This window comes from Drosophila rhopaloa, unplaced genomic scaffold, assembly GCF_018152115.1.
Source record: "Drosophila rhopaloa isolate 14029-0021.01 unplaced genomic scaffold, ASM1815211v1 contig_167, whole genome shotgun sequence".
Classification (NCBI taxonomy): Eukaryota; Metazoa; Arthropoda; class Insecta; order Diptera; family Drosophilidae; genus Drosophila; species Drosophila rhopaloa.
Window position 1 is genome coordinate 8,459,015 of NW_025335047.1, and position 27,178 is coordinate 8,486,192.

At 42.1% G+C, this 27,178-nt stretch overlaps 2 protein-coding genes across 3 annotated transcripts; one reads left to right on the forward strand and one right to left on the reverse strand.

Annotated features, from left to right (window-relative positions):
- The first annotated feature begins 36 nt into the window (after positions 1 to 36).
- LOC108044344 (histone-lysine N-methyltransferase trithorax) lies at positions 37 to 26,140 on the forward strand. Of its 2 annotated transcripts, XM_044458690.1 has the most exons (9): positions 37 to 672; positions 9,818 to 10,234; positions 11,686 to 13,009; positions 13,951 to 15,148; positions 15,210 to 15,416; positions 15,480 to 23,721; positions 23,787 to 23,920; positions 24,032 to 24,207; positions 24,270 to 26,140. In XM_044458690.1, the coding sequence occupies exons 3-9, from the start codon at positions 11,840 to 11,842 to the stop codon at positions 24,441 to 24,443; spliced, it is 11,301 nt and encodes a 3,766-aa protein (XP_044314625.1). In that variant the 5' UTR covers positions 37 to 672; positions 9,818 to 10,234; positions 11,686 to 11,839; the 3' UTR covers positions 24,444 to 26,140. The 2 variants fall into 2 exon arrangements, with proteins under 2 accessions (XP_044314625.1, XP_044314626.1); XM_044458691.1 differs by lacking the exons at positions 9,818 to 10,234; positions 11,686 to 13,009.
- LOC108044346 lies at positions 26,129 to 27,050 on the reverse strand. The gene has a single exon (XM_017123337.2). The coding sequence runs from the start codon at positions 27,030 to 27,032 to the stop codon at positions 26,202 to 26,204; it is 831 nt and encodes a 276-aa protein (XP_016978826.1). The 5' UTR covers positions 27,033 to 27,050; the 3' UTR covers positions 26,129 to 26,201.
- Between the last annotated feature and the right edge of the window lie 128 nt (positions 27,051 to 27,178).

Genomic DNA, 27,178 nt, shown 5'->3' on the forward strand with positions numbered 1-27,178 from the left:
ATCGTTATTAAAAAGTAATTTTATAGTATACGGCAACGGTCACACTGGCAGATCTCGAACCTCGGTCGTTTCGCTCGTCAAAAAAGCCAGAAAATGTGGAAAATAATTAATAAACTGTTGTGAAAAGTGTGTCCGAGTGATGTATATAGTGTCTGCTTATCAAATTTCATTGAATTTGCATCGTGCAATTGCCAAAAATGTGTAAAAATCGAGAGCAGCAAACCTGATTTTTGTGAAGAAGAAGCAGGCATTTTTCATCGTCGTAAAACACGTACATACAGACACTCACACACAGAGGCAGCGATATATGTATATACGAAACGCGCGGGCGCGAGAGAGAGAGTGAGAGAGATATAACGAGAGAGCGTGTTTTTGTGCGTTTGTTTTGTGCGACAAAAAGAGAGCGAGAGAGCGGCGAATGTGAGAGCCAAAGCAAAAACCAAGAAATAAGTGAACGAAAATAAAAACGAAAATCGCAATCTCCACCCCTGTGTTTTGTGTTTACTAGTGTTTTGTGTGTTTCTGTGCCGTTTTGTTGTGAAAAATATAAGAGTCCCCGATTTTGGATTATTCGAGCACTTAAAATCTAAAAATGCCGAATGGTAAATGCAGTCACAACAACCCCTGAAACGGAATCTCAATCTGCATCTGGATTATTCGCTCGGCAAAAAGGTAATTAAAAGATCGCCGCGATAAAAGGCGTCGCCGGCTGCCGATGAGTCAGTCTGCCGTGAATATATATACTCACTATGTATATTATCGCAGATATTGATTTGAAATGCACCCGGAGATACTATACTTAGGCACAAAAGTACACCACATCACATTATCATACCTCATCATTTTCATATTCATAATCCCACACTAACCTTTGTAGACCTCTAGTGAGTAGTTTTAGATTGTTGTTTTTAGCTAGAAATTCCAGCAAGTGTCGTTCAATTATTCACTCGATAATGCAAATTAGGCTGCACAACCAATACTGTTAGTTTATGGCCCACGCTGCTATTTATGGCTACAGTGGCACCTTGATAAGGTTAACAGTTTTCACGTAAATATATTATTTTATGTTACCGTTATATGTTTAAGTTCCCAATTAAGCCCTTGTTTTGAATTATTTTTGGGAATTCCCAAAAATCTGTATGTTAATTCAGTATACTTTTGTTGCTTGAAAGTATGAACCTTTGTAACTAATTACGAAAAACTGATTTGTCTTAATAATTTTGTTTTTTGACCATAGTCTTTATCTGAAAAATTCCAAATCTTTAAATATTTAAGCATTTTAAGTTAATTATTACAACAAAACAGGAATTTTAGGAACATTAATATTTAATATTTTTGCCTAAACAGGTGTCTTGAATGATTTCTTAAATGTTTGATAGAATGTTTCGAAACTCCATCCATATTTTTAAACTCTATCGACGTTTTAGGCTGAGCTTTTTATATAAAATCTGCTTGAAAGGCTTTTTCTTTCACTAAATATCTTGTTGAATAAAGTTCACCGTAGCTATTGCCAACCGAGATTTCCATCTACGACGTTTTCCATTATTTACCACCCGTAAAACGAACGGTAAATGACAGTCGCTGGCGAACCCACACACACACACACACTACCGAGCCATAATAAAGCAGCATCGATAAATAAAACTTAATGTGTGACCAGTTAATTGCTTTTGTTGTCGCCTCATTCTAAATCAAATTCAGGCGCTCTCTTTCTCGCTGCCTCTCTCTCTCTCGCGCTCACATGGCCCAAGTGTTTGTATAACTAAAATTGTTGTTTGTTTTGTTGCTGGCGCTGTTGAAACTTTTAATAAATTATACAATAAAATGAAAAACGATCTCAGCAGCAGCAGCTAAATCGATTGCTGCTGCTATTCGTTGCCTAGATGCTGTTGAATAATTACAAAATAAATATATTTATACATAAGTTTGTTCGTGTATTTGTTGACGCCATTTTTTTTATTTGCCATCAAAAAGGCAAATTCCAAATCGCCTAGTGTGCGAGTGTATGTGTGTGTGGGAAACTACGCGCCAAATAACATTGAGGCGCAAAATCGCAAAATGAGTAATTGCGCATATTAAAATTCGCCTTTCAAAAGTCGTCCCATTTGACGGGGACCAACTGAGCCGTAAGCTAATGCGAGATCTTGAATGGGAATGGAAATGCGAATGGGACGAACCGACGATCATCTGAATGCATTCTCACGCTCCAATGCACCAGCAAGTCGCCGATCACACCTCGCTAATTTTTTTACTATTGGACTACTGTGGATATAAGAAACTGAGACCTTTCGAATCTCAAAAGAAACTGGGTACAACCTTAAATTAGGGATACCTTTTTACAACCTTCTAAGATTGTTTTAAAAACATACTTTCTATAAATTATTTTTACATTGATATCATTTCATAAGTAAATAGATTTTTATAAATTACACAAATTAAAAAAGATTTTATAATACTGTTTTTTTTAACGGTTTTGTAATCCTAACAGGACAACATTTTATTGATAATAATGATAAATTAATGATTTGTTTAATTTTATTGAATAAATAACATTTGTTAATGAAACTCAAATATGCTTCAAATTAATAAGAAATCAGATTTGTTTTAGCAAACGTACACTGTACTAGTGATTTACATACATATATTTTTTTCGGTGGCCAAAATTTTATTTTGCATTATTATTACCAGTTAGCGGTATTTACACCTTTATTTACGGTGCGTTTAGAGAGGCTGCAGCTGCCAAGTGGGTTATTTTATTTTAGCTTGCGTTTTGTTACCAACCATAAACCATTAAAAACCACTACAACTAAAACCAGATGTCCACACACACACATAAGCAAGTATTTAGTTCATGTTTCGTGGCAAATTGGACATCAATATTGCGAGCTGCCAAGTCGGCTCTCAATGCTCATTCATGGCCCAGAGATATATACCCTGCAGTTCCGAAATTCATCACTACAAAAATTCATCACTGTTTAATCAGCAGCGGACTGTGACGCCGGCAGAGCCAAAGGCAAAGTCGGCAGAGCCGAGTGCGACGCAGGCAGAGCCGAAACTCTCAGTCCCCGATCGTAGGCAACGCAGAAAATTTCCATCTCCTCTCTTACTCTGTCTCTCTCCCCATAAAATGAGCTGAGAGGTGGAGGACAATGTAATAAAATCAGATCGACCTTTATACACCCTTGAAAATAAATTAGCCTAATTTTTGTATTGTAGTCGTTGATTCTTATTAATTATATTATTTTATGGAAATACTTTTTAAAAATAAAATTATTATGATAGTTTTGAAAGGTATGGATTCCTTTTTAGTGAATTTAAGTTATGTGATTATTTTTCATAGTCGGACATGCTTTTATATACCCTGCTTTGACGCCAAGCGAAATATGTAAAGACAAATTAGGCAAAGGAAAGAACAATAGGATTAACGGCGCCCTTGTTTTCAACTGAAGTTGTTTTCGCGGTTTTTACGTGCACTTGCATTTGAGAGAACGGAGAGAACAGATCGAAGCTGAGATTTTTGTGAAATTTTATAACTAAATTTATCAGAAATTTATGTAAGTGTTATTTTATTAATTATTTTGAACTGTACCTACATATACTGTTAATATATTTATTCATTATTTAAGGCGAAGCTTATAATAAAACTGTTGGGCCAGCATAAACTAAGCTGGACTTGGCCGGCGGCAAAACAAAAAACGCAGTAAGTTTTTATTTTTTAATAATTTTTCTATTTCAGATATACTTGGTCAGGAAGAGCCAGTACATAAAGTACGAAGTCAAAAAAAGGGCGCGGAAACCGAAACATCCTCAACACCTCCGGGACAACTGAAAACGTACATATGTAGATTGAATTAAGTTAAATTAATTAGTTATATGTAATGAAATAAATGAAATAATAATGAAATATTGTAATAAAATAAAAATGAAATTTATATGAAAATTTACTGAATGAATTTTACTGATGAAAAAAAGCGATGAAAAAGCGATGAAAATGAGATGAAAAAGCGATGAATTACTGATTAAAGAGTGATGAATTACTGATGAAAATGTGATGAATTCATCACTTTTTAATCAGTAATTCATCACTCGTTAATACTATTTCATCGCATTTTATCACTCGTTCATCGCATGTTCATCAGTAAACGCTGTTCAAGAGTGATGAATTACTGATTAAAGAGTGATGAAAAACTGAAAAAGAGTGATGAATTACTGATTAAAGAGTGATGAATTTTTCACTGATTAACTCCTAGGACATGCCAATGTTAAATTCATCACTAATTTGTATGAAGTTTCATCGCCGATTAATCAGCAGTGATGAATTTTTGGTGATGAAAAAGCGATTAAAAGGTGATGAACGGTACTGCAGGGTACATTCATCCCAATACTAAACCGAATTACACAAATACAAATACCATCTTTCACATATTATTGGCGCGCACATTTTTCATGTTTCACCTTTAGCTGCGTGTTTTGATTTACAGGCAAACACACACAAACATACTCACTCCCCCGCGTGCGCTCTCTTTTGCTCTCTTTATTTTTTTGGGGGATGGGGCTCTCTCTCTCATTTGTTGATTCAACTTCTTGAGCTGCTTTCTCTACGCTCTCCGATGGCACTGAACAAAAATATGGTATATTATATATTAGATGATTTTTACATCGACCAGATACGAGCTTGGCAATTTGATTAATACCAAAAGTAAAACACTTTAATTCAATATTAAAATGTTAAAAGCTTTACAAATTCTACTAGTAAGAAGTATTTATAATTTGATGTTACAAAATCTTTAACAGATTATGGCTTTTATACTTTGGATTTTAATGTTCTGAACCATTTCAATCCATAATTGTTCAAATTATTTTATGTCAATATCGATTAGACATTATTCCCATATTAGAACTATGTGAAAAATGATCCCAAAATTTTCAGTGCAGATGTATTTAAGACATTTTTGCATAATTTCATATAAATTTACATATTTTATGTGCGAGGTTGACTTCGATTTTTTCCAACTTGTCAATCGAGTTTGTACACGAAAGTGTGTGTGACATGCAGATAGTTGTCTATTTGGTAAATGTGTGAGTGGGTGCTGTATGTGAGTTGTTGTGATTGTCGTGCTCGTGTTTATGGCTCTTAATCGTTCACCATTCGATTCGTTACCTGTCTCTCTCTCTCTCTGCCCCTTACCGCCCATTTTCCATCTACCTCCCACCCTCACTCATTTGCCATCTTTTTCTGCTCTCGTGTGCTTGACTTTAATCTTCTCAATTACTCGCAATTTGCAAGTTTTGTACTCGCGGCTCTTTCCCGGTTATTGGCATGCAGTAGGAAAGAGACACGAGTTGGGAGAGCGGGAGAGAGGGATAGAATACACAACAAAAAACGTATAATTAGATGTCAATTTTAATCAATTAAGCGATTTATGAGCATGTTTTCATATCACTTAGCAGCTCAGACGTATCATTGTGAAATTAAATGGCATTTTTTCGACATGCTGTCATCCGAAAGTGAATATACGAGATTTGTTTTGAAAATAGATGAATTTGGAAAGTCAATATAGTTGCAAAATTGTTACTTAATTCATTCGAATTCATTACCTAACTAAGTAAAAAAACGAATTACTCTGTATAATTTAAGAGAAGAATCTAAACTAAACCATATACAAAAAGAAATCTAAAAGAATTATAAATAAAAAAGTAATTGAATAAAACATATAATAATTGTAGAAAATATAATTTTAATTATACAATTTTTAAAAATAAATATTTGTTTAAAATAGGACAGAAGTCAATAATACCCACCTGTATTAATTTTCGTTCAGTGGCAGTATTTCGTTTCAATTTTGTAGCCCATTCCTCTTATTCAAGTTCTTGTACGTTTTGCGCTTGTTTTGATTTCTTAATCTTTTTACCATAATTGATGGCAATTAAATTAAAGGTGTGTGAGTTGGCTCTCTCTTATTGACCCACCCCCTTCCCCTCCCCCACCTTTTTGTTAAGTATTCGTTTATCTTCGTGTCTGCTCGGCTGTCGATTTCGGGGGAGACGATGATATGATGATGATGACGATGCATTCGAATTGGCCAGGCCAGTTTTACTTTGCCTCGTTATTTGCCGTTCGCCGGGAGATTGTTCGTTATGTTGGCCGACTGTCTCTTCGCCCCTTTGTATTACCCTCCCCCTTCTTCCACAGCATCTGCCACTCCCCCTCACAGTCTTCCTCCCGTTTAACGCATTCCGCGCGGCTCTGGTTTTTATGACCGCACTCGAATTACAGTGAAGCCGACACTTGAGCTCCATTAATTGGGTCTCAGGATACAGTCAACCGGCTCAATTTCAAAACAATAAAATAAATTGCTATCCAGTATAACGAAGGGATGAAGAATAAACTGTGGATAAATATAGATTTAAATAAAATATTTGTGTTTAAAAATATGAATTAAATTTTATCCCTAAAGGTAATTGCTCATGATAAGAATTGATTAAACACCTTGACCAAAACAAAACGTTTTAAAAAGTTTAAAATTAATATGTAAAATTTTCCTTTATAATGAAATACGAATTAACAATTTAAAGCTAGTTAAAAAAACAATTAAAACGTTGGATCTTAGTATTCATGAAATGTGATTAAATTGGACTTTTGATGACTCAAATGTTCTGATCTATTCGCCATAGTAACAATAATTTGAATTTGAACACTTTGTTGAGCAGCAGGTTGCTCAAAAGCTATTGGGATTTGTAATGCACTAAAGTTATTCAATTAGAGCAGTTTTTTGTGTAATAAATTTTGTATACGTCAAATTAGTTACAAATAATTTCCGAAATGTCAAAGAAATTAAACGAAATAAAAAAGTAGTAATTTAATCGAAAATTATAATCTTCCTGTTCTTTTAAAAGCACCTAAAAGCACTTAAAAACAAATGGTCCGTAATTAGCGACCCCTGTTAAGGTAAACACCCCTTATCCTGTTTAAAAAAAGCATCTTTCCCTTAACAAATAAATGGTCCGCAATTAAGGAGCAACCCCTGTACAGTTTACCCATTTGAATTTGCTCATTTTGTCGTCTTTATCATCGCGTTTTGTCATCGTTCTGTGGGATTTTATTGATTCGTTGAAATATTCATGCTGAGTTCTCCTTGCTCCTTTGATGTTGTTGCTACCGTTCGGTTGGTGGCACATAATTAAAGCGATTTAGTTAATTGATGTCAACACACAACGTAGTTAGCATTCTGCTGCTGTCTGCGCATTTCCTTGGTATTTGTGTGGGTTTCTCAGATACAATTTGTGTGCAATTTGTTGGCGAGTGCTTTTGTGATTGTTTCTTGCTTGTCTGCCGACTTAACCCCCCTCTTCCATTGCATGGGTATTAAATTGTTGACAATTGTTTTGAGCTTGAGAGAATTAACCTTTAGTTTGTTATGTCATGATATTTGCCTAGTGTTTTGTTTTCGGTATTAAATGGCCACTAATATTGTATTGTGTATGTATTTCGTAGTTTAATTGCTTTTTGTTCTACGATTACGAACGAACTCAGGCACAGACTGTAAATTCAAGAAACCTATATTCGAACTTCTTTTGTATTGGCCATCTATAATCTATGTGTTCGGTAATTCAAAAAGGTTTCCCAATGTCATCAATCATAAGTATGTCAAGTGGTTGCATTCGCATATGTCAATGACAGAAAATATATGCCATAACATACGTTATTAATTTGTTTCAGCAATTTCTTAGAATCGATTTAATAATTAGATTCAGTGGGCTTTTAAGTGAATTAAGTAGCCGTCTTTGTTTCATCATCTATGTTACATAATTACTTTTAATTGTTAAAGCATAAAGCACAATAATAATTATTAATAGTTCTAAATTATGTCAAGATAAATATATATCTTTTCTATTTAAATTGTATTTGAGACTTGTCAAGAACTTTTTAATAGTTTTTAATTTAATTTTACTTTATGTAACGTTATGTCATGATAATTTAATAACACAAATCAGTTGTATTATTGGACAGATTAAGATCATTTTTAAGTATATTTACCACTCTATTGATTTAAAATGCAAATATCCATATGTATATTGGGTATTAGGTATTCAATTCACGGCAACTCCGCAGCAATTAGTGTAATCGCCGAGCAAATACGGAGGAGTGTTGTCCAATTAAGCCCGGTTTAATCCCAGTCCCATTCGCAGTCTCAGCTCCCATGCTTACATCATGCCACCGCTGGGCCATAAAGATACAACTCAATGGTAGAAACAAAAACCAAAGCAAAGGCGATATAAAATAAAAACGAGGAAAATCGACAAATAAAATCACAAATCGCAAACAACTGAGACAGTGGTAGGAGACCCAAGTACAGTGGGTGCCAAAGCACTTGGTTGTGTATTATTTTAAACAAAATTATCTCAGCCATATTTAAAGGACTTATACTAAACATTTGTGGAACTAAACCTGGGTATGCTAGAAACAGAAAATATAAATTCCTCTTGTAATTAATTTGTTTGGATTTCCATTTTTTTTAATAATATCTACTTATCCAAATAAGTAATAACGAAAATAAGAAAGAATAAATAAATAAATTTGAAAAAGTAACGAAAATGATCCAAACCATTTTATAAGCTTATTGAAATGAATAAATTTAAACTTTACAAATTATTAAAGACGTTTATAAAGAAAAAGCAAAAAAATAACAATGTTATATTTGTGAATCCTGTTTTGGAAACATTTCTTACCCATCGTGCCCACTGCATTTGTGTATATACGAATGCAGCTAAAATTGACTTGCTGGGGAGCAGTATGCAGTACAGTTGACAAGATTGACTAACTAACGAGGCAGGTAAACCAGGTAAACTAACTGACTTCCAAACACCTTTGAGTGGAAACCAGAGGCAAACGGAAAACAATTACGCTGTACTGAGTCATGCTTTCGGGAAATGTGGGAAAAGGAGTTGGAAAAAATGGGGACCGCCAGCCCAAAATCTCGAAAGTATTTTCACCTCATTCCGAGCACTTAAGCTCACACATGTACACACAAAAAAACAGGAGCAGCTAAACATCAAATATTTTTTGAAGTAGTATTTAAAGTTTAGTGTTTTGAAAAACAAATATGTACATATATTTCGCTTGTTTAAATTTAAGTGCAAAATTATTTAATAACATCCTTCAGCTCACTTAGATGTAATTGCCTCTACAATTATTAACATAGATAGTTTTCAAACTCTTAGATTACCATTTACTGTTAAATAAGAATTTTATACGAAAAAGATCATAAAATCATTTTAATTGGTTGAAATGCACAACTATAAAACAGCTTGAAACCATTTTCAAATAAAAATAAAAAATATTCAATTCAATTTAAAATCTATTTCTTGATACTCATTAAACGGAGTTGCCTCCCAATTCTGTAGAGGTTTAATATATCTTTTAAAGGTAAATAAAAGTATGCTGCAATATATTTATAAACCGTCATATGGCGAAAGACGATGTTAACTGTAGGAAACCATATTAAGTGGTTTATATCGTAAAAAATACTTTTTGAGTAAATTTTTTTTACTAAGTAAGGGATTGTATTTTAATATATAGAAAATTATTTCTGTGCACACTCAAACTCACTCACTGATACACACACACATGTATAATCATCGCACATCGTCACCCACACAAACATCCGCACACACGCTCAAACACTCGAAAAGTCAACTTTCAACTTGTTTGCCCAACTGCGACGATGCGAACTAATAAATTTCTACTTTGTTTTTTTTTCTCGCCCCTCTTTTCCACCCAACCACCCACCACCACCCCCTCGATAATTTTTTCCAGATTTCAAGACACGCAGACTGCAAACTTTTGTGCACCAGTGTGTGCGTTTTTGTGTAAAGAAGTGTGGTGGAAATGGGATGATGTAGACCGAGGATATATAGAGATGATGATGGGGATAATGATGGTAATGATAATGAGGACCATGTGGCCGCCAACACAAGCCAGCATCAACCGAAACAACAACAAGAACAACAAAAGCAGCAGTTACAGATGAGAAAAGTTGCCGCGAAAGTACAGCAATGTGGAAAACTGTGAATTCGTCGAGCAGAAACTCCCAACGCAGAAAAACTAAACGCGCAAAAAGAAGAATTTTCATCAGGCCATAAAATCGAGAACAAAGAGAAAAACTGTCGTAAAAAGAGGCAGCAGGGAAAACCCACCACTTAATAGTGGCCCACAACAGCAACAACAACAACTGTAAGAATTTCAATTTCCAGTAAACAAAAAAATATTCGAGAGAAAAAACAAAGACAGCAGCAACAACAAAAGCAAAACGAGAAAATCCTGCAAAGAAAACAAAACAAAAAAAGAAAAGAAAAGAAAAAGTTCAAGTCTGAAGTAGAAAAACCACTTAAAACGTCGATGACAACTAACACGCGGGAGGGAAAGAGAAAGGTAGACCCAGGGAGAAAGAGAGCAACAGTAGAGTAGTTGGAGTGAGAGAGCCTTTCTTAAAAAGGAGTCTGTGAGAGAGAGCGCGTGCTACGTGCCAAAGGAATGAGTTTAAGGAGCCGCAACGCAGCAGTTGTTTTGCTTCAGTTTTTTGTTTTTATATTTTTTTTTTGTTATCTGCACACATTTAGTGGTGGCAAAGCGTGTAAAGGTGGTAATATCTCAGTTCAGTTAGCTTGGCTGTTTTACCGCTAGATTTAGCCAAATAGTTTTGAGTGTTTTAAAAGAAAATTTAATACACATTGTTCATTTACGGAATTTCTTGCATACCTAATAGCGTGTCTCAGAACAAGCATACAGTAACAATAAACCAGAATATTTTCTAACAGTACACGGCAATAAATGATGGCTTAGATATTTCTATTAAATGAAATACAAATTTCAAGCCATGCTGCCATATCTGGCTGTGGTGTGAGTGTATTAGTGGTCACGCAAGACGTGAGACGGCGGCAGAAGGAGCGGAACAAAGGCAGCTGCAATGCAATTGCACCTTTAGCGCGTTCCTTTCTCAGGAGCAGGAGAGTGCAGAGTCGTGCCCCGAGAGAGTGCACTTACAAAAATAAATGCTCATAAGTTGATGTATTAAAAAATACTATTTGCGATGTTTTAGTTATTATATTTTCAAAAAGTTTATATCTTGAGTCTTTTATTTGCAAGACAAGTTTTGTAAAAAGAAGAATTTTACACACCTTGATAGCAAAACCTAAGGTCCTTTTTGTTTTAAAATTTTGAGTTTATCTTGAAGTGTAAGGAACAACTGAGAGAGCTGGCGAGAGCGTTCGGGCGCGAGAGAGTCACAAAGCCGAGGCTGTCGAGCTGCTACGTCACCTTCGGCTTTGTAGTTGTAATTCGCAAAGCAAGGAGCGCGCAACGGAGAAAAGAAACGCGCGCGAAAAAGAAATAAATAAATAAATACCCTAGCAAAAAAAAAGAGTGTGTGCAAAAAGGAGTGAGTGGGCAGAGAAGGGGGCGTGAGGCAAGAGTGCAAAATAAACGAGTTGCCACAGCAACAACAACGAGATTTGCAAAAAAAGGGGAAACATTGACGCATTCCAAACGCGCGATTCGGCTTACAAGCATTGTTTTTCCGTGGAGATGTGTTGTTGTTGGTGTTTTTGTATTTTCTAGTTTTTGCTAATACCGGTCTTTTTGAGTCGGTCTCTCTTACATAAAGTTTGTGCCTCTCTTATCCACAGTGAGCTGTCCACAAGTCCAAGAAATCAAACAAATCGAAGAAATCAAAGAAAAGCAACTAAAAGTCCCAATCTAAATCGAACAAAAAAACGAGGAAAATCAAATTAAAAGACAGGCAAATGCAAACGCAAAGGCAAACGCAAACGCACTACTATTATGGGCCGCTCCAAGTTTCCCGGCAAACCCTCCAAGTCGATCAACCGTAAACGGATCAGTGTCCTGCAGCTGGAGGATGAGGCCAACCAAGCAGCGGAATCGCAGCAGCCACCGGCGGAATCGCAGCAGCCAAGTGGATCTGGATCCGGTTCGCCAGGGGCTCGGGAAAAGGGCAACAATTGTGATAACGATGAGGACGACAATGCGCCGGGTGGTGCCACCATTAGTGGGAATACGGCATCCTCATCCAGCGCCACCTCGAGCTCCGGAAATAGCGGCAATGGAAGCAGTTCCGGTTCGGGGTCAGGATCATCCGGCTCGGGATCCACAAATGGCGGTGGCGTAAATGGCGGTACCCATCACAAAAGTGCTGCTAATCTGGATAAGGAGGCTGTGACCAAGGATCACAATAGGGATAGTGATAAACCAAAAGCAGCTGCCTCAAGATCAGGAGCACTACCCAATGAGTCAGCAACTTCAGTAAAATCTTCTGCAGGAACTTCTGGAAAATTATCCGGCAAGTCTGCGAAAACTTATTCTGGAGCATTTTCTGCAACATCTTCGGGAAGGTCCTCTGGTTCATCACCAGATGCTTACTCTGCAGCATCTTCTGATGGAGCATCTTCCGGAATATCCTCTGGGAAGTCTACAGGAACAACAGCTGTAAAGTCTTCTGAAACATCATCTACAGCATCTACCGGAATATCCTCTGGAAAACCGGCCGGGACAACAACTGCAAAAACAGCCGCCACTGGGACATGCTCTTCTGGAAAGTCTTCTAAAGCATCTTCTGGAACAACTTGTGAGGCCCCAACCTCCGGTCTGACTAGTGCAGCATCCCTGAAAGCTCTGTCTGTAGCCACACCGGCCACATCCACTGGATTAGCTAGTGCACTGGCCTCCCCGGGAGGATCTTCGCCAGGAGGAGCTTTTGCTATAAGTGCCGCATTGCTGCGAGCTCGCAAAAATAGCAATAAAAAGTTTAAGAATCTAAACTTGGCCAGGGGCGAAATTATGCTGCCCTCGACATCCAAGCTGAAGCAGCTTAATTGTCCGGTGGTGGACAGCCCCACGACCACGACAAATGCCTCTGCCTCCGGCTCCCCGCCTTCTACGGAGGGAATACCGAGCATAGGGGGCGTGCCAAGTCCAGGCGAAGATGTGTCCCTGGTAAGTTGATTTTCAGATTGTCGGTGTTTGGTTGCCGGTTTCGTTCCCAGGTGTTGCCCCCTTTTGCTTTTATTTATGAATATGTTTAAGCCGCTTTTTTTCTGCCACCTTAACCCCTCAATCCAGCCAACTGATTCGAGTTGCGTGTGCACCCCTTGCACATACATCCTCGGCCAATGCCACAGTCCAATTCCCGCTAATGTAAATAAGTGAACCCCCTCAAGTTGGTTTACCCATGGTTCTGGTCTGGTTAGTAGCCCCCTTTACACCCATCCACCCGCCTCTGACGCCATTGTTACCTGCTCGCTTACCTGCTTAATTGGCTTTTATGACGTTTTAGCGCTTGCAACTCTTCCACATGTGTCTGCCGCAGACGGTTGACGGTCACAGTGGCAATGGTGTCTGTTCCCCAGCTTATACTTATGCTTAGTAACTTGTTTTTGCACCAATTCCCCCCCGTCAACCCATCTTTGTAACCCCCCATGTCCAAGCGATCCCCTTCGAAAAGTTGCACTTGCTCCTGGTCCTTTGCATGCTTCTTTGTGTTTTAGCTTTACACTGGAAGTTTTGATTGGACTTAATATTTGCAATTTAATTTCTGTTAAAACCTAATATGGTCTCTAAAAAAGCGTACATTAAAAAATAAGTTTACAAGAATTTAAAAATTAGAAATAAAGTTAATTCATTACGTGTTTAAATCAATACATTTTTACTAAAATTACATTCAAATAACATTGCTTAAGTTGTTTACTTTAACTAATATAGCTAATTTCTTGCTGTGTATATATTGCAATATGTTATTGCATTGCTTTCCGCTTCGCATTTTGTGAGCGTGTAGTTAGTGGCATGAATTATTGATTTGCCCGGAACCCCTACTCTAACCTCTCCAACTCAACCCTAACTGAAACCCACTGAACCCTTTTATTTGCGTACTTTTCCAGAAGCGCGTCTTAAGCGAAATGCCCAATGAAGTCGCCTCCGAAGCCGCTTCATCCATCTGTCCTGCGGCGACAAATGGGGCTACACAGGGAAAAGGTGCTGCTTCGACTGGAACACCAGCAGCAGGAGCATCAGATGGAGGCAGTAGTCCCAAATCAGGATCAGATGAAGGACCTTCGACGGCATCAACTGCAGCCAAGCAAAAGAAGACGGTGACATTTAGGAATGTGCTGGAGACAAGTGATGATAAGTCGGTGGTAAAGCGGTCCTACAATCCTGATATCCGCATACCAATCGTATCGATCATGAAAAAGGATTCTATGAATCGACCTCCGAATTACTCCAGAGGAGGAGAATGCATTGTGCGGCCCTCCATCCTGTCAAAGATACTCAACAAAAACTCCAACATAGATAAGCTCAACTCTCTCAAATTCCGATCGGTGCCAGCGAGCTCAGCTTCTTTGAACCAGGAATCAGGATCGGTATCTGGATCCTCTCCCAATGTCTTTGGTTTATCACGCGCTTTTGGCGCTCCCATGGATGAGGATGATGAGGGTGGTGTAACATTTCGTCGGAATAATTCTCCTGAAGATCAGAACAACGAGGAGGATGAAGAAATGGATGAGGATGAAGACGATGAAGAAGTCGAGGAAGAGGAGGAAAATGAGCCGGAGGACAATGATGAAGCAGCCTCCGAAAAGAGTGCGGAGACAGAGAAAAGTACAGGATCCGAAGAGCGGGATCCGGAAGAGAAACAACTCGTCATGGACTCGCGTTTTGTGCTGCCTAAACGGAGCACCCGATCCTCTAGAATTATCAAGCCCAACAAAAGATTGCTAGAGGAGGGTGCCATCAGTAGTAGAAAGCCTACATCAAGTGGCGACTCCAAGGCCAAGAACCTCTTTAGTGCAGCTTCTTCCAGTTTGGTTGCCTCTGCCTCCACCTCGTCCTCATCTGGATGTCTCAAACTCGGCAAGGAGAGCTTCTGTAGCTTTGGCAGCCTGAAAACAAACAGCAGTTCAGGTGAAAGCTTTGTGCTGAGACCGCCGCGACTGCAATTTCAGGCGGAAAGCAAACAGGGACCTTTTACTGGTGGCAAAGCCTGCCCAACATCGCCTAGTGCCATTCCGACGCCAGTTAACTCTTTGGCGGTTTCATCCTTTGCAACGCTCGCCAGTCCCAACACCAGTTCGACATCAGGTTAGTTATATAATTTCGACCATATAAAGTTTGTTGAGATACCAAATAGATTTCTTCTTAGGAACAACTACACCCATTGTCTGCTCCGTGTGCTCCGCAACGGTTAGCAGCAAAGAAGTGGCTCAGGCCCGCAAGTATTCAGTAGTGGCCTGCGACGTTTGCAGGAAATTCATATCGAAGATGACCAAAAAATCCATATCTGCCACTTCGAGCAGTGCCAATGCTTCTTCCGTCAGTCAACACCAACTTCAGTGCAAGGGAAGCGAAGGTAGGTTTAAAATCATTCCTTATCAATTGAATCTTCTAATTATTACTAAATATTCTATTACAGGATCAACCTGCAGTATCCACTCGGCCAAGGGTCAGTTGAAGAACTCTAAAAAGTTTTACAAGGATCGCTGCACCGCCTGTTGGCTGAAGAAGTGCATGATCTCCTTTCAGCTGCCGGCAGCACACAGAAGTAGGTTGAGCGCTATTTTGCCACCAGGGATGCGAGGGGAAGCCTCTTCCCGAGAGGATAAATCCGCGGAACTTTTGTCTCCCACGGCCAACCTAAGATTTACTGCCTCTGCATCCTCTATTTCATCTTCCGTGGTTGCTTCTGCGTCTGTCAAGTGGAAATCCAGTTCAGATTCCACCTCTGCTTTAACCTCTATTAAGTCCAATCCGCTGGCGGAGAATAATGTCACATTTGGCAGTACTCCTCTGCTACGTCCCGCGATTTTAGAGAAGCCACTCTTCCTGAAGATTAGCAATGCGGCGGATCAGAAGCTCACATCTACTGAGGGCATTAGTCCCAGTTCGTCAAGGAAGACAAATAAGCAGGAAAAGGAGAAGACTAAGGAACAGGAACAGAGCGATAAGCCTCTTAGTCCTACATTGGCAGCTACCAAAAAATCTGCAGTAGTGGAATTAGTTATAGAAGCCCCAATGGAGGAGGCACCACAAACCTCTTTAACAGCAGCAACAGTAGCACATGCTGCAACTTCCAATGGGACGTCTCAAAGTGTCTCTCAACCAGAAGCTAATGGGGAAACCAATGGTACGGGGGACACCCTAAAGCGTCAAAGGATTGACCTTAAGGGACCTCGAGTTAAACACGTCTGCCGCAGTGCCTCCATTGTGCTCGGTCAACCTTTGGCTACGTTCGGCGAGGACCAGCAGCCAGAGGAGGAGGCTGAAGTGCTGCAGGAAGTTGCCACTCCAGTGCCATCAGCTATTTCAGAGCCGGCCCCTGAAAAACCAACTCAAATTGTTACGGATGAAAACGATAATTGTGCTAGCTGTAAAACTCCGCCTCTTGCTAAGGAAACGAAGCCTTTTAAGTTCGCTGGAACAAATCAAGCTGAAGGTAAAAAGCCAACAGCCGCAGGAAAAGAAGGACCAGCATCTACAGCACCTTTAGTAGCAGCACCAGCAAAGGTCACAACAAGAAATGCAGCGGTTACATCCAATCTTATAGTGGCAGCCAGCAAAAAACAACGAAATGGGGACATTGTTACCTCCAGTTCGGTAACTCAATCCTCCAGCCAAACCCAAGGTCGCAGGGCTAAGGAGCAGAGGCAGCCACGTACGCTCATCTCCATCGATTTCTGGGAGAATTATGACCCTGCTGAAGTTTGCCAAACGGGTTTTGGATTGATTGTTACTGAAACAGTGGCTCAGAGGGCTCTATGCTTCCTGTGCGGTTCTACGGGCCTGGATCCACTGATCTTTTGCGCCTGCTGCTGCGAGCCCTATCATCAGTACTGTGTCCAGGATGAGTACAATCTGAAGCACGGATCTTTTGAGGATACCACGCTGATGGGCAGCCTTCTGGAAACGACGGTTAATACTACTGGACCATCATCGTCATCCCTGAATCAACTGACGCAGCGCTTGAATTGGTTGTGTCCCCGCTGCACCGTTTGCTACACCTGCAACATGTCATCGGGGTCCAAGGTTAAATGTCAAAAGTGTCAGAAAAACTATCATAGCACGTGCTTGGGTACCAGCAAGAGACTACTGGGAGCAGATCGACCTTTAATATGTGTCAATTGCCTAAAATGCAAGTCTTGCTCCACCACAAAAGTATCTAAGTTTGTTGGGAATCTTCCGATGTGTACGGGCTGCTTTAAGTTGCGCAAGAAGGGAAACTTTTGTCCGATATGCCAGAGATGCTATGACGATAATGACTTTGATCTAAAGATGATGGAGTGCGGCGATTGTAGCCAGTGGGTTCATTCAAAGTGCGAAGGACTCAGCGATGAGCAATACAATTTGCTCAGCACTTTACCAGAATCCATTGAGTTTATCTGCAAGAAATGTGCGCGCAGGAATGAGAGTTCCAGGATAAAGGCAGAGGAGTGGCGTCAGGCGGTGATGGAGGAATTCAAGGCGAGTCTTTACAGTGTACTAAAGTTGCTCAGCAAATCTCGTCAGGCCTGTGCTCTTCTCAAACTGAGTCCCCGCAAGAAAATGCGATGCACTTGTGGAGCATCCACGAACCAAGGAAAACTCCAACCGAAAGCTCTTCAATTTAGCAGTGGATCCGATAATGGTTTGGGCAGCGATGGTGAATCCCAAAACAGCGACGATGTCTACGAGTTCAAGGAGCAGCAGCAACAGCAGAAAAATTTGAACATGAATAAGTCACGAGTGAAATCCCTGTCGTGTTCCTGCCAACAGCACATCAGTCATTCGCATTCCTTTAGCCTTGTGGATATTAAACAGAAGATTGCTGGCAACTCATACGTTTCCCTGGCGGAATTCAACTATGATATGAGCCAGGTTATCCAGCAGAGTAATTGTGATGAATTGGACATTGCCTACAAGGAGCTGTTAAGTGAACAGTTTCCCTGGTTCCAAAACGAAACGAAAGCGTGCACTGATGCCTTAGAGGAAGATATGTTTGAGTCCTGTTCGGGAACTAATTACGAGGATTTGCAAGACGGAGGAGGAGGAAGTTCTTCTGTCTACAACGAACACTCCACCTCGCAGGCAGAGTCACGTTCTGGTGTTTTGGATATTCCCCTAGAAGAGGTTGACGACCTTGGCAGCTCTGGCATCAAGATGCGATTGGACACCAGGGTGTGCCTCTTCTGTCGTAAGAGTGGCGAAGGTTTGTCCGGAGAAGAAGCACGACTCCTGTACTGCGGCCATGATTGCTGGGTGCACACCAATTGTGCCATGTGGTCAGCAGAGGTATTCGAGGAGATTGATGGTTCCCTACAAAATGTCCACAGTGCTGTGTCTAGGGGAAGAATGATCAAGTGCACGGTGTGTGGCAATCGAGGAGCCACTGTCGGTTGCAATGTGCGATCTTGCGGTGAGCACTATCACTACCCATGTGCCAGAAGCATCGACTGCGCCTTTCTCACAGATAAATCCATGTATTGCCCCGCACATGCGAAAAATGGAAACGCCTTAAAGGCCAATGGATCTGCCAGTGTCACATATGAATCAAACTTTGAAGTTTCCCGACCCGTGTATGTGGAATTGGATAGAAAGCGAAAGAAGCTGATTGAGCCAGCCCGTGTGCAGTTCCACATTGGATCCTTAGAGGTTCGGCAATTGGGTACCATTGTTCCCAGATTTTCCGATTCCTATGAGGCCGTGGTGCCCATAAATTTCCTTTGCAGTCGTTTATATTGGTCTTCAAAAGAACCCTGGAAAATAGTCGAGTACACAGTGCGCACCACTATCCAGAACAGTTTGTCAACCTTAACAGCCCTAGATGTGGGCAGAAACTATACTGTGGATCATACGAATCCAAATGGCAAGGAGGTCCAGTTAGGTTTGGCGCAAATTGCCCGCTGGCATACTAGTCTGGCTAGGAGTGATTTCTTGGAGAATGGCGGAACTGATTGGAGCGGGGACTATCCCAATCCCAACTCTTGTGTACTACCGGATGAGAACACGGAAGAGGAGCCGCAACAGCAGGCCGACTTGTTTCCTCCAGAGATAAAGGATGCCATATTCGAAGATCTCCCCCACGAACTACTTGATGGAATCTCCATGCTGGATATATTCATGTATGAGGACCTGGCGGATAAAACGGACCCGTTTGCCATAAGTGAGCAATCCAAGGATGGCACTCAAGCCATGACATCCAATCAAGGTCAGAGTCAAAACCAACAGGCCGGAGGAGCTGGCTCTGTAAGCATCTGTGATGAAGACACCCGCAATTCGAATACGAGCTTGGGAAATGGATGGCCAGCCAGCAACCCCGTGGAGGACGCCATGTTATCCGCAGCCAGAAACTCCAGTCAAGTACAGATGCTTAAAACCCTAGCCTGGCCAAAGCTTGATGGAAATAGTGCCATGGCCACGGCCATCAAGAGGCGAAAACTATCTAAAAACTTGGCTGAAGGTGTGCTATTAACCCTGAGCAGTCAGCAGCGAAGCAAAAAGGAGATGGCCACCGTTGCTGGCGTATCCAGAAGGCAATCCATCAGTGAGGCAGCCACCGAAGGAATAGCCACTACATCTGGATCTGTAAGAAGCAAGAGTTTCACCTGGAGTGCGGCAAAGCGTTTTTACGAAAAGAGCGAAGCTCGCGAAGAGCCAACCAAGATGAGGATAATGCAAATGGATGGCGTGGACGACTCAATAACCGAATTCCGCATAATTGCCGGTGATGGGAATCTATCAACCGCTCAGTTCACCGGCCAGGTTAAGTGTGATCGATGTCAGTGCACTTACAGAAATTACGATGCTTTTCAGCGGCATGTACCATCTTGTGCACCATCGATGTCCACCAATGAATCCGAATCTGATGTGAACGCTGCAGGAAGCACCAATAATGCCGCGCAGCTGAGTGCGGAAAGCTTGAATGAGCTGCAAAAGCAACTTTTAGCAAATGCGGGAGGTTTAAATTATCTTCAAACAGCAGCATCGTTTCCTCAGGTGCAGAGCCTGGGTTCACTGGGTCAGTTTGGCTTGCAGGGATTGCAGCAACTTCAGTTGCAACCACAATCCCTGGGCAATGGATTCTTTTTATCCCAACCGAATCCCACAACCCAGGCAAACACCGATGAGTTACAAATCTATGCTAATTCGTTGCAAAGTTTGGCTGCCAATCTGGGTGGAGGTTTCACTTTGGCTCAACCAACGGTGACAGCTCCAGCGCAACCTCAATTGATTGCTGTTTCCACCAATCCGGATGGCACTCAGCAGTTCATCCAAATCCCGCAGACGATGCAGGCCACCACAACTACTCCAACAGCAACGTATCAGACCCTGCAGGCCACCAATACGGATAAGAAGATAATGCTTCCTTTAACGGCAGCTGGAAAACCTCTGAAAACAGTGGCCACCAAGGCGGCTCAACAGGCGGCTGCGAAGCAGAGACAACTGAAGTCCGCTCATCAGGTGAAGCCCATTCAGGCTAAGCTGCAACCCCATCCCCAGCAGCATCAACAGCAGCAACAGGCTCAAGTGCAACAGCCCATCACCGTGATGGGTCAGAATCTCCTCCAACCGCAGCTGCTGTTCCAGAGCAGCGCCCAGTCGCAGGCACCGCAGCTAATTCTTCCACAAGCCCAGCCCCAGAACATCATTTCGTTTGTGACTGGAGACGGAAGCCAAGGACAGCCACTGCAGTACATCTCCATACCCACAGCGGGGGATTATAAGCCACAGCCACAACCAACGGCGACGCCTACTTTTCTGACAACAGCTCCCGGTGGAGGAGCCACCTACCTGCAAACGGATGCTAGTGGAAATCTAGTGCTAACAACCACACCCACTAATTCCGGATTGCAAATGCTCACGGCGCAATCTCTGCAAGCTCAACCTCAAGTAATAGGAACGCTTATCCAGCCGCAAACCATCCAGTTGGGAGGAGGATCAGATGGCAACCAGGCAGGCAGCAATCAACAACCCCTAATTTTGGGTGGAACAGGTGGCGGAGCCACCGGCTTGGAGTTTGCCACCACCACGCCCCAAGTGATTCTGGCCACCCAACCGATGTACTATGGACTGGAGACGATTGTCCAAAACACGGTCATGTCGTCGCAGCAATTTGTTTCCACTGCAATGCCCGGAATGCTCAGCCAGAATGCTAGCTTCTCCGCCACCACCACACAGGTGTTCCAGGCTAGTAAAATCGAACCGATTGTGGATCTGCCCGCTGGCTATGTGGTGCTCAACAATGCTGGAGATGCAACTACAACGGGGACATTCCTGAACGCAGCCAGTGTACTGCAGCAACAATCGCAGGATGACGCAACCACACAGCTACTGCAGAATGCCAACTTCCAGTTCCAAACGGTGCCCACATCCTCAGGTGCCTCCACATCTATGGATTACTCCTCACCCGTTATGGTGACGGCCAAGATTCCGCCAGTAACTCAAATGAAGAGAACAAATGCTCAAGCTAAAGCAGCGGGAATTTCGGGAGTGGGCAAGGTGCCACCGCAACCGCAGGTGGTCAACAAGGTACTGCCCACCAGCATTGTTACCCAGCAGTCCCAAGTACAGCTCAAAAACTCCAATCTCAAACAATCTCAGCTCAAGGGCAAAGCTGCATCGGGCACGGGAACAAATTGTGGAGCACCTCCAAGTATTGCTTCGAAGCCTCTTCAAAAAAAAACCAACATGATTCGACCCATTCACAAGCTGGAAGTTAAACCGAAAGTAATGAAGCCCACGCCGAAGATGCAGCAACAAAGTCAAGCCATGTTGCAGCAACAGCAGCAGCCACAGCTGCATCAGCAAATTCCAGCTGTGGTGGTCAGTCAGGTGCCCAAGGTTACGATCTCACAGCAGCGAATCCCAGCGCAGCCGCAGCAGCAGCTTCAGCAGACGCAGTTGCTCCACATTCCCCAGCAGCAACAACAACAACAGCTACAGCAACCACAAGTGCAGGTTCAACCTTCGATGCCCATTATAACGATTGCCGAAGCACCTGTGATGCAACCCCAATTTGTGATGGAACCCCAAGTGCTGGAGCAGCAGGAGATGGCCAATCGAGTGCAGCATTTTTCCACAAGTAGCAGTAGTAGTAGCAGCAACTGTTCCCTGCCAACCAACGTTGTAAATCCTATGCAGCAACAGGCAACACCAACATCAAGTAGCTCCACAACAAGACCGACAAATCGTGTTCTACCGATGCAGCAGCGCCAGGAGCCAGCTCCTTTGTCCAACGAGTGTCCAGTGGCTCCATCACCTACTCCTCCTAAGCCTGTCGAACAGCCGGTAATCCAGCAAATGAATAGCGCCAGTGCCTCCAAATGTTATGCCCAAAAGACAGCATTACCTTCACCGGTTTACGAGGCGGAACTTAAAACAAGTTCGGTTTTGGAGAGCATGCTGCCTGTTACCACGATGGAGGCAATCATGGAGGAACAGCCAGCCACGGAGTCCATCTACACGGAGGGGCTCTACGAGAAGCATTCTCCGGCGGAGGCCAAGACCGAGCAACTTCTCCTACAGCAGCAGCAACGCGAGCAACTGAATCAACAACTGGCTAGCAACGGCTATCTGCTCGACAAGCACGCGTTCCAAGTAGAACCAATGGAAACAGATGTCTACGGGGGAGAAGATCTTGAAGAGGAAGATGAAGAGGATGATGACTTTAGCCTAAAGATGGCCACATCGGCGTGTAACGATCACGAGATGTCCGACAGCGAGGAGCCTGCGGTTAAGGATAAGATTAGCAAGATTCTGGACAACCTGACAAACGACGACTGTGCGGATTCTATAGCCACTGCGACAACGATGGAAGTGGATGCCGGCGCTGGCTATCAGCAAATGGTGGAGGACGTCCTGGCCACCACTGCAGCGGCATCTGCTCCCACCGAGGAGTTTGAAGGCACTCTGGAAACTGCAGCCGTCGAAGCAGCTGCCACCTACATCAACGAAATGGCCGATGCCCATGTCCTGGAACTCAAGCAGCTGCAGAATGGAGTAGAGCTGGAGCTCAGAAGAAGAAAGGAGGAGCAAAGGACGGCGCCACAGGAACAGGAGCCATCAAAAACGGTCGTAGTGCCCACAGCATCTGCTCCAGAACCACCGCCTCCCATTCGAGAGCCCAAGAAGATCAGTGGTCCGCATCTCCTCTATGAGATCCAGAGCGAAGATGGTTTCACGTACAAGTCCAGTTCCATATCTGAGATCTGGGAGAAGGTCTTTGAGGCAGTGCAGGTGGCCAGGCGGGCCCATGGACTCACACCGCTCCCAGAGGGTCCTCTGGCGGACATGGGTGGCATACAGATGATTGGCCTCAAAACGAATGCTCTGAAATACCTGATTGAACAGCTGCCGGGCGTGGAAAAGTGCTCGAAATATACTCCAAAGTATCACAAGCGAAATGGCAACGTATCTACTGCGGCGACTGCTGGACATGTCGGGAATATAGGCGGAAGCAGTGCATCCGGTATCCTGGCAGCAGTTTCTGGAGGCGATGCACAGGGCCTACTTGATTATGGATCCGACCAGGATGAACTGCAGGAAAATGCCTTTGATTGCGCCCGTTGTGAGCCGTATGCCAATCGTAGCGAGTACGATATGTTCAGTTGGTTGGCATCAAGGCATCGCAAACAACCTATTCAGGTGTTTGTCCAGCCATCGGACAATGAACTGGTGCCTAGGTAAGTACATATTTAATTTTTTCGGTAAAAACTTTTATTGATTGTGGAACTTCTTTGGTTTTCAGGCGTGGAACTGGCAGCAACTTGCCCATGGCAATGAAATATCGCACGCTAAAGGAGACATACAAAGATTATGTTGGAGTCTTCAGATCGCACATCCATGGGCGCGGCCTCTACTGCACCAAGGATATTGAAGCGGGTAAGGTTTAATTAAAATGCGTCAATAAACTTAAACTTAAACTTTAAGGAGATTTTTTAATATTAAAAATATTTTAAGACAAATTCATTGATACTGAATTTTATTTTCCAGGTGAAATGGTCATCGAATACGCCGGCGAGTTGATTCGCTCCACTCTGACAGATAAAAGGGAGCGCTACTACGACAGTCGCGGCATCGGCTGCTATATGTTCAAGATCGATGATAATCTCGTTGTAGATGCCACAATGCGAGGCAATGCGGCGCGCTTCATTAATCACTCTTGTGAGGTGAGTAAAAAAGTGATATGTTATACGCCTCAAGGGATGTTAAAATGTATTTTCCCTTGCAGCCGAATTGCTACTCCAAAGTGGTTGACATCCTGGGTCACAAACACATTATCATCTTTGCGCTGCGCCGCATTGTGCAGGGCGAGGAGCTGACCTACGACTACAAATTTCCTTTCGAGGAGGAGAAGATACCTTGTTCGTGCGGTTCCAAAAGGTGTCGGAAGTACTTAAATTAGGAAGGAAAGGTCAATGAATAGGGATAGGATCCGCAAACAGGCGCTGGGCGTCTAATTTAATCCGTATACTCAGAAACTAGGGTTGGTTTTTACAAAAGATCTGGAAGTTCTTAAGGGTGGAAAGTTATATTTAAGGCAGTTGTCATGGATACTTTAGTTTTAATATCAATTTTTCCGTATCGCCAGAAGAAAATAATTGACATTACTGTAAAAAGTATTGTAAAGCAATAGTCCAATGCAAAAACTCTAAATAACCGTTTAAATGTAAAAGAAATAGTACATCACTTAGGTGTAATTTTTCAAAAAGTTATTACTTGTTCCGATTGGACTATCATAATCGATTTTAAATTATTCGCGTATATATAGTAATAATTTTATATTTTTAAACGTAATAAAGAAATGTTTTTTTCTTCTGGGAAATGGCCTAGTTGATATTAAAAAAATAAATTAAGTTACACATGCTATTAATTTTGCAAGGATTACTTTCCATCCTATTGTTTTGCATAAATCAAACACCCTATTGTACACAAAAAACACACCTGGAATAAGAATTGAAACACTTGTAGTTAACGGTTATATCGATCTATGTTTGGTCAATCGTGATACTTTTCGTTTTACAACCCCTATACGTCTTAAGTAGTTGATATGTAAAAGTTAAACAGTTGATATTATTATATATCCTATATTTAAAAGCACGGCACATATTAGGCAACGAAACAAGTGGAATCCGAGAAATCGGAGTGAAAGAACAGAAACTCGACGATGTCAGTATTCAGGGGGAGAATAATTAATTGTATATTAAATATGTTACGTATTAGCTATGTACCACATACGGATAACGATATGCAAATCAGTTAGCTAACTAGACTAAGGCTCCACAGATTCTATATACAGCATACACATAACTAAGCTAAGCTAATAAATATAACACTTGTTGGGCTTAGGCGAATGACAGATAAACGATGGGAGACATTAAAAACAATTACTTACAGGGGCTTGTGTTAGATTGTACATACATTGCATACGAATTATAAATATCTATATTATATACCTACTGTAATGAGAAATTAACTAACCTTAAGTTACCAGGATTGTGTAAGAAGAAACTATTTTATGTAGAGCTTTGCGTATTTATGTTTGTTAACAATTAACCTACTGATTAATTGATTGAACTACGAATAATATCCGCAACCACATGCTTATATATCTATTTAGAGAACGAAACCAAGCATCACCCTTGAAATTATTGTATTGTAAACAGGCAACCACAACAACAACAGCAACCAATTTTAATTGTACGAACTTAATCGATTGTATATTTATTATTTTACACCTAAGTTTTAAAGCATGTACATTTTTGTGACCATTTGTTTGCCTTGATTGGAGCCCAAGCATAATCATAATTTGTAACGCCTATTTTAAGTTCAGCTCCCTTGTATTCTACTAGTTTAACGATTGTTTCGCTTAAGACTAGCGTTAGTCCGCTCTGGTATTTGTCCAAAATTGTACACACACACACACAACAGGCAGATATGTATATTCCTATCGGGGCGATCGGTCGGACTTGTACAGGCAAAGTTCCATAGCATTTTTTGGCAGCCATTCAAGACGCGCGCACTTTTTGCACGCTGTCGAGGAATTTTATATTTTTATTCCCTAAAGAAAAAAGTTTAATAAACTACAGATTAAAATTCAAATCGATTTCTTGTTTTCTTTATATGTAAAATATATGTGTGTGTAATATCAGTGGATTTCCTTTCACAGCCGCCAGGCACGACGGATTCGTCCACGATCGCAGTTTTCAGTGGCCTCCGCTTGCGCTATACGCTGCTTGGCTTCTTGAGCGGCTCTGGCTGCATTATTTGACGCCTTCTTGGTCTTCTCGTAATCTATCCGAGCTTCGCTTAGTTGTCGCATTAGCACACCAACCCTTCGTTGGGCAGCCTCCAAAAGAGCGGATTTGTCGGCCAAAGATTGCTGCCACACGGCGTATACTTGATCTGAGATTTCTCGGTTTTCTTTGGCCATTTTCAGACCCATGGTCAGGACCTTAAGCTCCTGCTGGCCAAGGTGGTGGACCTTCATGGCCAGCTGGGCGTTCGTCTCGGCGGTGGTCAGCTCCTGATTCTCCTCCTGCACCACCATTTCGCCCTCGCGCACTTCCGCCTCCAGTTGCTCCAGCAACTGACCCTTACCCGCCAGCACCGCTTCGGCGGCTTTGGCGGCAGCGGTCGCCTTGTCGGCATATTCGTTTTTAATTTTATCGGCGGCCGCCTTTACCGCCGTTGCCATATCCTCGTTGGCCTTTTTCGCCTCATTAGCAGCTTGCATGGCGATACCGGAGGCCCTCTGCTTGGCATTCCCGAGACCCCGCAGGGGCTTCTTCTCCGGCGAGTTCCTTGACTCACCCGCCATGTCGCACCCAGATCCATCACCGGCGCCAGCACCACCACCACTCATACTCTCCATCAGTCCTGAATCCTGGGGATACATTTGCTTCCGCCGGGTTCGGTACTGGTTGCCAGCTGCGGGTGCCAGGAGCGAGGACAACACAATGATTAGCCACATGATCTGAACGTCTATCCGCATTTTCCGTTGTCTCGAGCATTTTTCCGACTGTCAGTTATCAGAAATGGGAAAGACAGACAGACGGAGCTGTCAATTTCGAAAATAGAGACTATGCTATATTGCCATGCGATGTGCCCAATCCTGATAAACATTATCTGCGTTTTCTC

Coding starts and splice junctions, on each gene's coding strand:
- LOC108044344 (XM_044458690.1), top strand. CDS start 11,840: ATGGGCCGCTCCAAGTTTCCCGGCAAACCCTCCAAGTCGATCAACCGT. Junction 15,149..15,209: donor CAACACCAGTTCGACATCAG/GTTAGTTATATA, acceptor ATTTCTTCTTAG/GAACAACTACACCCATTGTC. Junction 24,208..24,269: donor TCATTAATCACTCTTGTGAG/GTGAGTAAAAAA, acceptor TTTCCCTTGCAG/CCGAATTGCTACTCCAAAGT.
- LOC108044346 (XM_017123337.2), bottom strand. CDS start 27,032: ATGCGGATAGACGTTCAGATCATGTGGCTAATCATTGTGTTGTCCTCG.